Below are 12,009 nucleotides of genomic sequence, written 5' to 3'. Positions count from 1 at the left end.
TTCACAGTCCTCTTGTGAGGTAGATGAGTGGGAAAACTGACATGATTAAGTGACTTGGTTGCAAAAGGCCTACAGGAGTCTGTATCAGAGCTGGGATCAGAACTTCCTAGCTCCCAGCCTTGAATGCTAGACAATGCTTCTAAAGAGAATAAAGTTCATGCGTGGCCATCAAAGCACCAGAATGTGGAAAAACAAAGATAAAGGGCCCTGAGGAGTGTATTTCAGTGGAAACATCCATAACTGTAATACGTAGTCAGATTTTCAGGCACCAGTGTCCATTTTTACAGGGGCAAATTGTGGGTCCAAAATTGCAACAGCAAAAATGGAAGGCTGGTATACAGTTTTCTGTATCACATAAAGGATGTTTTGCAGGTTAGGACCCATCAGGCATATACACAGATATTTTTTTTTAATATGAAGCTAAAATATTCCCTGTTATCTAGGATGAGGAAGTCTAGCCCTGCTCAGGAGCTCCTGGCCTCTCGGGATGCTCAGATAAGATCTTTCACAAGGTCTGAAGGCAGAACATTTCCTGCCACGCTTGTAGTCCCCATTCCCGTCTTCTTCCTGGTAACAAGCACCATGACCTGCACGGTCCTTTTCAGAACCGGCTGGCAAGAAGGCCTGTCTGCCAAGAGATTAGGCCTGTCTGTAGGGTCGGGCTGCTGGGTGAGCTTATAGCACCTGGGATAGTTACTGAAACATTCAAAAGTGTCGTTGCAGTTCCTGCAAGCCCCAGGGGACTCAGGGAAGGCTGTGGAGAGCCTGGCAGAGGTTCTGCCCTCTCTGGTCTGGAAAGACTGGAGTGTGATGACACTTTGGTGGCTGCAGCAGATGACGGCACAGATGGCCTGCAGCAGGGACAGGTCTTTGGAGAGGAACTTCTGGAAGTTGGGTTTGAAGAGCAGATAGACCAGAGGGTTGTAGGTCGTTGAGGACTTGGCAAAAACAGCAGAGAGTGCAAAGGCCAGAACTGGAACTTGGCTGGCATCTCCAAAGGCTGCCCACATGGCAACAATTGCGTATGGGGTCCAAGCAGCCAGAAATCCAATGCACACAGCAATGCTTAGCTGGAAGAGAAAAGGAAATGGCTATGGTATGAAGCATAGTGTTCCCCCAACACTCATGAAGTGCACACAGATCTATGCCAACATCCCAAGCCCAAGCATCCCTAAGGTTTGAAAGGACGGGAGGTTACACTTTGAACCTAACCCCAAACCATTCAGCCATGGCCCTGAAGGGCCAGAGCCAGCCCCCCGGTTCAAACGTTCCAGATCAAACTTTTCCTTAATAGCCCCTCTGTAGCATACACGTGTACAAAGAATAGTAATAAAGACAGCTCCTAGCTTTGCAGTGAGCATTTTGGCTGCCATCCCATTTGCAGCAATGTATCTAAGGGGAGAAATGATGCCACAGACCCCTGGCAAAATAGTTAGCTGGGTCTCTGTTTTTCAATATTCCCTCCCAGTCACCAACAGACCATCCACATTAGATATGTTTGTGGGGTCAGGAGGCCTCACTGCAGGAAATAGCTCCCGAGAGAGACTGTGGTGCTGAAAAGAAACCAGGTGATGTGTGTGAGATCCCCTTTCTGCCTTCTCCTGCTGTGAGGTCTTAACCCTATCTGTATGTTGGGATGGATGTCCATTGGAGTGGTATTTTGAACACAATTTGAGAGCCCTGCTCCTCTGTTTATTTAAATAGCTGTGATCTGAAAAGCTGGGTGATGCTTGGGCGTGCAGGAAGGTTCAGTATGTAAATGGTTAAATTGACAGCTGGCAATGTAACATAGGCAAAGCAAGTCAGCATGTTACAGCTCAGATACGTTAGTTGCTTCAACCATATCATTCTGTTCTATGTCACATAGGACGCTTGCTGGGGAAAGGTTAAAAATCCTTAGGCTTTCCTTATCGTGATGGGATGTGAAGGCAAAAAGCACAAGTAGGCTGAACATAATAAGCTCTTTGGGATAGAGAAGAATGATTGTATTACAGTCACGCCAAAAAGCCCTAACTGGACCATGGCCCTGTTGTGCACAATGAGAGACAGTCTCTGTCCCAAAGAATGTATCATCTAGAGAGAGACAGCAAACAAATGGGCAGGGGCATTTTTCCTCCCATTTTACAGATGAGGAACAAAGGCACAAACAAAAGAAGTTAGTTGCAGAGCTGAGTGCTGATCTCCTGAGTGCTGGTCCAGTGATCTCACCACAAGTCCATCCTTCCTCCAATACCGCACACACATTTGAGTCTATGTTAGAAAATCGAATTTTCTTCCTTTAAAAAAGGCATAAATTCTTTAGACAGACTGCTTCTGCACCCCTTGCTAAATTATAGTATTAGCGGTAGACTGGGGAACAATGAGTCATGAAGGCAGCATTTTTTTATTATTTCCAATGTAATTTAATATGAAAACAAATCCATCAGATGGCTTTAAATAAGGAGGAGGAGAAGGGATGTATTACTAGCAGCACAAATACAAACACCTGGAGAATTAATCTGGCTTGGTAAATACTTCTACTTTTCAGAAGCCTTCAATGAGTCTCATTATTTTAGGTGTAAAGAAATATGGACTTGTGTGGATTCATTCAAATGCTTGACTCAGAATTCCAAACAAACCAGTGTTTGATTGAATGAGCAAGACTCTAGCATGTTTGGATATTGCCTCCAGGAAGTTGCCTCCATCTGTCACTGGTGAAGGTGGCTTTGCCACCCTGGCTTCAAACTCCTCCATAATAAAAGGAGAATGTATTTGCCAACAAATCAAGGCAGCTCTGGGAACAGTCAGTTATGCTGCTGTCACTAGATGTTCAGATTTTGAGATATGGGGGGTGGAGGTGGTCATATTTTCAGCCTGCACCTGCCTTTGTTTTAATGGTTTGTGCCTGGGGAATGTGGGGGAGGGATGGAATAACTGCAGACAAGATTATTTGTTGCTGATCTGATAAGATTTTTTTCTTCTTTCATGATCCTGTGTGTTTCTTTCATGTGTCACTATGCAGGGAAATGGTAACAGCCATATTTTCCCTTCCTATTTTTATGTTCTCAATTATTTATTAGCTACGCTTTCCCATCTCTCCATTGTGTGTCTTGACTGCAAGATTGCTTAGGTGGTATTTGGATAGTAGTGTACGTATTGCTCCTTTTGGAGAGGAATAGAAATAGGATAGAGCTCCAAAATTTGGAGCCAGGGTTCAGATCCAGATTTCACCCAAAATTTGTGGGCATAGCATCTGACTTTTGGTTTGGGCTTATTTCTAGGGAGGAGCAAGTAGCTTCAGAATTCTTAGTCTTCTGCTGAGTTTGTCTAGATACGCTTGGGCCAGATCTTCCAGTGACTCAGCAACTACAAGCCTAAAATGTGCATGCATTTACTGCAGCTGTGCAATCAAACAGGATAATTGTGGACCTAATGTAACTCATTAGCCACGTGCATGCATATTAGGCATGTATTTGTATGCCTAGCTTGTTTGAGAATCTGGCCCTCAAATCCTGGGCAGTGTTCAGGGTGTCTCAGCTGACAGAGCAATTAATTGCTCAGGAAAGGGTAATGAACCCTCATACTTCTGGCATCAGCTGATCCCTGCTGGTGTTAGGAAGGAAAGGCACATGGGATCAATTAGCCAGCAGCATGGAGAAGAGGAGGGTACTTTGCTCTCAAGCAGTGATGCTCAACCTATTTACCATTATGAGCTGCATACAAAGCTCTTTCTGTGTCATGTGGGCTGCATCCACCCAATATGTATACTACCTGTATGGCCCTGAGAATGTCACATGGATTGCAGCTGTGTGCTGATTGGGCCACAAGTGGGTTGAGAACCACTGCTCTAAAGCATGAGGTATTGGCCACTGCAGGAGGCAGAATGCTGGACTTAAAGTACTAGTGACCTGATGCAGTAAAGCAAATCCTGTGTAATGCTATACTGTCCTCTTCAACTGATGAGCTGCAAGATCATCTAGCCCCCACAAGCCATGTATCAGGCCCTACTCTGGTAAGTGATGAACAGAGAATGGAGAAGAGATACAGGCAAAGTGCATGTTTTACCTTGTCTTAGAAGCTATGCTCAAGCTGCAGAATTCTGCTGCAAACTGGCTCAGAGCCTGAACTTTCCCAATAGCTCAGCAGGCTCAAATCAGATTCTTTTTTCCAGTTATTTTTTGTTTTAAAGAATTGATCATACGTAGCACTTTGCATGCAAGGATCTCAAGGAGCTCCACAAAACTGGATAAGTATCATTGTCCCCATTTTACAGTCAGGGAAACTGAGGCACAGAGAGATGTTGGCCTGCCTGAGGTCACAGAGGAAATCTCTGGCTGAGCTGGGAGCAGAGCCCAGGGGTCCTACATTCCAGCCCATGCTGTATCCCATTAGTAACACTTTCCCCATGTGTGGTAAGAGATCTCCCAGCAAAGCCCCTTTGCTTTCATTGCTGCACACAAGCCTCATTGCCCTACCTTTACAATCAAGCTGTGCACGCTCTTGGCTTTGCTCTGCAGTGATATGTGCTGCTTCACGGCTCTTCGGGACACTTTCACAGTCCAAAGGATGAGCGAGTAGGAGATGAGGATCAGAAGGCAAGGGAAGAGGTAACAGAAGATGAAGAGGGCCACGATATAGATCACTGCCTCCCTGGTTGAAGCTTTCCACTTAAGGCAGCAGGCTGTCCCATAGGGCTCTGGTCCATAACTGCCCCAGTTGGCTAGAGGAGCTATGGCAAAGACAAGGGCATATACCCAGACACACAGTAACAGGACACCAGCGTGTGTGGGAGAGAACTTATTGCCTGCAAAGAGAGAAATGACAGCAGTTGGCAGGTTTCCAAAGACAAAGGCTGAGCTCCCTCAGTTCTGAGGGGATGACTTCCAGAAAAGGGCCATAATCTAGAGCCGTTTCTCTGAGCCAACCCCAAATGTAGGGCACTGAGATAAAATAGGACCCACATATGACCCCCCTGCTCCCTAGTTCTGGTTTTGCAGAGCAAACTTAGAAAGGCAGTGTCATAAACAGATAGTTAAGAGTTAATAGAACAGGAGTACTTCATGTCTCTTTTGACTGTAAAGGGTTAAGAAGTTCAGTAAGCCTGGCTGTCACCTGACCAGAGGACCAATCAGGGGACAGGATACTTTCAAATCTTGAGGGAGGGAAGTTTGTGTATGTGCTGTTAGTGTTTGGTGGTTGTTCACTCTGGGGGCTCAGAGGGACCAGACGTGCAACCAGGTTTCTCTCCAATCTCTCCAATACAGGCTCTTATAAGTTCAGAACAGTAAGTACTAGGTAGATAAGGCGAGTTAGGCTTATGGTTGTTTTCTTTATTTGCAAATGTGTATTTGGTTCGAAGGAGTTCAAATTTGTGTTTTGCTGAAAGGATTTTAATTTGTACTTGTATACTTAGGCTGGGAGGGTATTCCCAGTGTCTATAGGTGAAAGACCCTGTACCTAATTCCATCTTAAATTTACAAAGATAATTTTTACTGTTTTTTTCTTTCTTCAATTAAAAGCTTTTCTTGTTTAAGAACCTGATTGTTTGTTTTTTTATTCTGGTGAGACCCCAGGGGACTGGGTCTGGATCCACCAGGGAATTGGTGGAGAGAAAGGAGGGAAGGGGGAGAGAGGTTAATTTCTCTCTGTGTCAGGATTACTTTCTCTCTCAGGGAGAGTCTGGGAGGGGGAGAGAGAAGGAGGGGGGAAGGTGAATTTTCCTCTCTGTTTTAAGATTCAAGGAGTTTGAATCACAGTGATCTTCTAGGGTAACCCAGGGAGGGGAAGCCTAGGAAAAGCAACGGTGAGGGAAAGGGTTTACTTTCCTTGTGTTAAGATCCAGAGGGACTGGGTCTTGGGGGTCCCCAGGCAAGGTTTTGGGGGGACAAGAGTGTACCAAGCACTGGAATTCCTGGTTGGCGGCAGCACTACAAGTACTAAGCTGGTAATTGAGCTTAGAGGAATTCATGCTGGTACCCCATCTTTTGGACGCTAAGGTTCAGAGTGGGGGTTTATACCATGACAGGCAGGTCAGCATTATCATCCTCTATTTTAAAGACAGTGAAACTGAGGCACCACAGACAGGCTAAGTGACTTGCCCAAGGTCACAGACAAGAGGCAGAGCTAAGAACAGAATATGTCTCCTGCTGCCCAGCTCTGGGCTTGTCTCCTGATGCATGCTGCTTTTGGATTGATGAGATCTTTTTACAAACCCAACCACCCTTAGCAGAGATCCCCTCTCCCCCTCCTGAGCTTCAATCAGTAGCATTACTTGAATAACTCTTGTTCTCAGTTTTTACTTTCAGAGGAATTGTGAGAGAAAATGTTGGCAGCTCCTCCAAGGTTTTCAACAAAGCTTTACATTACATGGGCTCAGGACTGCGTTTTCAAAGGGCTTCTGGAATTTGATGCACAGTAAATAGTCTGCACCTCTCCGCATATTTACACATGTGCACAGCAGCACCTACAATACTTTCAGAAGCCATTTGAACATGTGTCCCTTAATGTCAGGGCTGATGGACAGCTCCAGTCCCCAGGGGTATATCCTCCTCTTGGTATGAATCATAGAATATCAGTGTTGAAAGGGAACCTCAGGAGGTCATCTAGTCCAACCCCCTGCTTAAAGCAGCACCAATTCCCAGACAGATTTTTGCCCCTAAATGGCCCTCTCAAGGATTGAACTCACAACCCTGGATTTAGCAGGCTAATGCTCAAACCACTGAGCCAGTCACTTCCATTTGTTTTAGTAGCAGTTACTGTATAGATGCATCAGCAGCAGATTATGGCCCCTACCTTCCAAAGTAATACTCTAGCAATGTTAAATGTAACCCAAAAGGCAGCATTTCCTCGTAACTGCCATGAGCAATGATCAGAATGGGAATCCAATACACATGTGCACTGAAATCTGATTTTGCCTGTGTGTGTGTCTATATACCTGGAACAGGCTGGATTGGGTATTTTCGTACATTACCATATGCAGGACAGCACTTAGTATTTGACTTTAATTTGGGTCTGAGTCTCAGGTGACTGGTGTCCTAGCTATCAGAGTAAGTTAAAGACAAACACCAAATATAGAGCTTTGGGGTTAGTGTTGCTTAGGCCTGCATTTTCAGTAAGATGCATGTGTAATTGCACGCCTCAACCAGCACAAAGTTACCATGAACATGTGCACAGTTTTGGTCACTGCATGCACAAATGCACCAATCTCTCTCTCTCTGGGTTCTGAGTATGAGATCTACGGTCGCTCTGGTCTTCCCTAGGAAGGTGTGCCAGAGCCTTGGCCCTGTTGCCGAGAAAGCCCTGCTTCCACAGGCTCCACTGGAGGCTGCCAGATTCTTTGTTCCTGAGAAAAGCAGCTGTGAGGGAGGTGTTACTTCAGAGGCCGCCTTTCCCTGTGACATCTTAGGACAATCCCCTGTAAGGCCTTGAAGTTTAGCTCTGAAACCTTGAACTTGATGCAGTGTTTCACAGGGACCCTGGGTAGTAAGCAGAGCATCAGGAGGCCTGGTGACTGGTGTTGCTGAGGAGAAGACTGCTGTCTTCTGGAGTTACTGAAGCTTTCCTGATGTTGGAGTGTTCATATCTAGATCCAGTGAGCGGCAGGAGCCCAGCCTGGAGTGTCGGAGGGCCTTGATCTCTGCGGCCAAGCTTCTTGGCTAAGCTGAGGTGCAGTTTTCTGGCTAGTCACAAATGAAAGAGAACAATGTGTGTGGTCACAGTGTGGCATATGCTCATCAGCAGTGAGGAGTCCAGGAGGGCTGATGTCACCATCTTCAGCAGAGACCTTTGATGCAGGGCAAGGTGATGATAATTGGTAGGTCTCCAAACTGTTTCCATCTTCTCCCAGCATCACCTGTGTTGTAGTTGGTTTCTTCTTCAGCCAGGCAGAGGGAGATGAGGCTATTTGCAATGATATATAGATGATGTCCTCTGTGGTGTTGGCATTTGAGACCATGGTGTTTCATAGTTCCCCATAGGTCTTAAAAGAGTTGGAAAAGGAGGACTGAGATTTCTGGGACTCCACAGATCCTTGGTCTGAATGGGGAGGAGGATTTGCCTATCGCCATTCTCTCTGAGCATCCTATAAGGTAGGACAAGAGCTATCCCAGAGCAGTCCTGTCAATTTCTGGTACAAATCAGGTGGCTTTCTGGAAATGTAGGCTTGAAGTCCTCACAGTTTGCAGGCACATTGTCCTATATCCAGTGGGTTAAAGTCCTCCCTGGTGTAACTCCATATAGGTTAGAAGAAAAAGCTGTCAAGCATTTGGTTGCTGGGAAATGAACCTTTTCCACTTCACTGTAGTTACTTTCAGTGAGACGAGATGATGATTGTTACAGGGAGCTCTGCCAGTGTAGCAAACTCTGGGCATGCTGCCTGCCATTCACCACTTTGACCTGTGTCCAGCCAGGAGGATGACTCCATGAACACTGTGCATAGCATGGCACTCCTGAGCTGAAGCAATCAGCCTTGGCTTAGCAGAGAAACACTGGAATGGATAACAACAATCTGCATGGAGCTGAGCAGCTTGGAGAACTTAATGAACACTAACTAATGAAGCCTCACCAAGCCGCTGTGCTGGGCAGTACACCAGGGCTTAATTTGTAATGAAAGAGGTGCTGGGCTCAAGCAACTTGTTTTACTTTCATAACTGATGCACCAAGCCCCAGAGGTGCCGGGGCTCAGCCCTGGCACAAATTAAGCACTGCAGTGTACATGTACTCTTATCCCCATCAGACAGACAGGGAAACCAAAGCCCAGAAGGAGGTGGAATGACTTGCCCCAGTTAGTGGTAAAACCCTGACTGACTGTAATAGCTAGAAATCCTGGCCTTCCTCTTCCATGTGGGGGCCCATGGAATTCATGGTGAGATGATCCATGTAACCAGGGGAAATTGAGGTAAAGCCTGTTTCACCTGAATAATCTGAGAAATACCCAAGGGTGAGATCTACTTCAATGGCAATAATCTTACAGGCAAGACATGGGGAGCATCAGCATTTGGGTAGTTAAAACTGGACCAGGCACTTCTACTTTGTAATATTGCCTTTCCCCCACTCCTTGCCTTCTAGGGTTTGTCTGCACTGGGGAAGGAGGTGGGGTTTACTATGCACTAATTTGGGGCTGAGTTCATTGAAATGACCTGCATATACACAACACAAACCCTTCAAGCATAGTAGCTCTGCAGTTAAAGCATACTCAGTGCTACACTTTAAAAGTGTAGCAAGTTCACTGCATATTGAGTGTGTACATTAATCATCTGTATAGTGCCCATTATATATATTTATGTATGACAAGCCACCTACTGTATAAAGGCTAGTAATCAGGGCCAAAGTGCTGAAGAATATGTTGGGGGCAGTCCTGCAAGTTCTGTCCTGTACTGGTTCCTGGGAAGATGGCTTTGATGGACCTTTTTCAGCCCCAGTTTCTGAGAGTCCCTAAAATTCTGGAGGTGAAATGCTAAGTAAGATGCAGATTTGCTAAACCTTAGTGAAAATAAGGGTTTGGGAGAGGCGCCTGGGGGGATTTGCATCTGGAAATGGAGAAAGATCAGAGCTTTTATTTTAAGTTTTAAATCGACAGTGTTATCAGAGTTTACTTCAGAAAAGCCAGCTGATGAAACGAGTTGGGTTTTTCTCTGAGTTCCCTCCCCCGTCCCTTAAATCTTAAACTCTCTGATCTTCTAAGGGCTTAATTTAAAGAGCTAAATCTTCAGACATATGTGGGAATAACTTTTTTCTTTGAAACTAAGCAATTAAAAATATGCTGAGATTAGTCATTTCCTAGTGGAAAATGCACAAGTGCATTACAGGAAGATAAGCTTGAGAAGCCACACAATCAAGTGCAGTAATCATCTAGAGAGCAGAAACAGAAATTGTAGAGGGAAAAGATGCTGGTACCTGACTGTCTTTTAATGGCCAAATTTAATCTTTCTTTTTTTCCCACCTTTTGTGATAATTTCTGCAGTTATACAAAGTGATCCCATAAGCTTTCTGTTGGCTACTTAACTGAGGTGACTTCCTTCCAATGCCAACCTGAAACATATTCTCACTAGTAACTGCACACCGCACCATAGTAACTCTAGCTCAGGAACCAATCCATGCAACAAACCTCGATGCCAACTCTGCCCACATATTTACACCAGCGACACCATCACAGGACCTAACCAGATCAGCCACACCATCACCGGTTCATTCACCTGCACGTCCACCAATGTAATATACGCCATCATATGCCAGCAATGCCCCTCTGCTATGTACTCGGCCAAACTGGACAGTCGCTATGGAAAAGGATAAACGGACACAAATCAGATATTAGAATGGCAATATACAAAAACCTGTAGGAGAACACTTCAACCTCCCTGGCCACACTATAGCAGACCTTAAGGTGGCCATCCTGCAGCAAAAAAACTTCAGGACCAGACTTCAAAGAGAAACTGCTGAGCTTCAGTTCATCTGCAAATTTGACACCATCAGCTCAGGATTAAACAGACTGTGAATGGCTTGCCAATTACAGAACCAGTTTCTCCTCCCTTGGTTTTCACACCTCAACTGCTAGAACAGGGCCTCATCCTCCCTGATTGAACTACCTCATTATCTCTAGCTTGCCTGCATATATATACCTGCCCCTGGAAATTTCCACTACATGCATCTGACGAAGTGGGTATTCACCCACGAAAGCTCATGCTCCAAAATGTCTGTTAGTCTATAAGGTGCCACAGGACTCTTTGTTCCTTCCAATGCTCTGTCTATGAATTGGACCGTTTGTCCCTAGAGGCTATCTGCTTTGTGGCTGCCAGTCATGCATCTGCAAAAGTTTGCAAGCAAATCAGTGTGTCCCTGCAGCTTGGCAGTTGAGTTCAGCTGTGGCAAAGCAGGGGTTTGCATTGTGCAGAATGGAGGCACCACAAGTTTGACAGAAATATTAATGCGAAATCAGCTGAAAGTTTTGGCTCTGACTTTCATCTAGTAATAAGCTAAGTAACAGTGGCATTTCTCTTGTGTCCTTCATTTCTTTCAAAGTACTTTACATACAAGCAATTAATTATTGCAAATCCCATATTATTTATTATCTCCATTATACAGCTGGCAGAAGCACAAACAATCAAATTACTTCTGCTAATGTAACACAGGGAGTCATTGGCAGAAATGGGACTAGAACCCAGACATCCTTGCTCTAGCTACGGGGAGTCTTTCCCTACCACTAAGGCCTAGGTTCTCCAAAGAGAACACAGAAGGTGAGACTTCAGAAATGTGAAATGTACCTTCCTGCACATGGAAATTGGGTACCTCCTCCTGTCAGTATTTGTGTGTGTGTGCGATCACACCACTGGAGTATGCAAAAGTGAGAATTTGTAGGTGCCTTGTGCCACTCCAGTCAGAGAATGTGGCCACTAGTGGCATTTGCCAAGCAAAGTTCTACAGGAGGTTTTGTGTTTTGTTTGTTGTCCTACAGAATTTAAAATTTGCTTCTCTCCTTTTGGTGCTGCTTTCTCCCACTGTGTGACTGGGCTGGGAGAGTGTAGAAAAGAAAAAGATTGAGAGGGGAAATGCCAGCCATGCCTGCTAGAACAGAAGGCACATTTCCACGTACCTGGCTGGAGGTACATGCTCCCAAGTAGGGCACAGGCAGCTGCCACTGGTGGTTTAAGGCTCAGGGGCTGCAGAAGCTCACTGCCGCAGTATGTTCTTCTGGTACTTATTCATTACCAAGAGGGACACCAATTTAGTCACTTAGCTGTGTCTGGATTCCTACAAGGTACATGGCATGTTCTGCTAAGCATGCAGCTCCTCAAAGGGCTCTATTGGCGTCAATGGCAGAACTCCCATTGACTTCAATGGTGCAAGATCAGGCACTAATTACCCAGCATCGTGGTCTCCTTTGAGATGCTGCTTTGTAGGCTGGCCTGGGCTTCCCTTCTCAGGCATGCCATTTCAGAAATACATTGCTGTGTGTTAGTGTGTATAAATCACCAATCTACCAAACTCAGCCACAAGATGGATGCCAATGCAAGGAGTGACTGAAATTCAGCTACT

General features: G+C 45.4%; 1 protein-coding gene across 1 annotated transcript in view; it reads right to left on the bottom strand.

The window, feature by feature from the left end:
- Nucleotides 1-437: 437 nt before the first annotated feature.
- LOC115635116 (opsin-5-like) overlaps nucleotides 438-12,009 on the bottom strand; it is a 45,191-nt gene continuing 33,619 nt past the window's right edge. Inside the window, exons 5-6 of the mRNA XM_030533411.1 lie at nucleotides 4,455-4,783; nucleotides 438-1,070 (exon numbers count right to left, since the gene is read on the bottom strand). Of these exons, the coding sequence (XP_030389271.1) occupies nucleotides 492-1,070; nucleotides 4,455-4,783 (908 nt within the window). The 3' untranslated portion in view covers nucleotides 438-491. The remainder of the gene's footprint in view (nucleotides 1,071-4,454; nucleotides 4,784-12,009) is intronic.

The sequence above is a fragment of the Gopherus evgoodei genome, chromosome 14, assembly GCF_007399415.2.
Source record: "Gopherus evgoodei ecotype Sinaloan lineage chromosome 14, rGopEvg1_v1.p, whole genome shotgun sequence".
Lineage (NCBI taxonomy): Eukaryota > Metazoa > Chordata > Testudines > Testudinidae > Gopherus > Gopherus evgoodei.
Note: the sequence above shows the minus strand (reverse complement) of the source record. Positions and strands in the feature narration are given on the sequence as shown.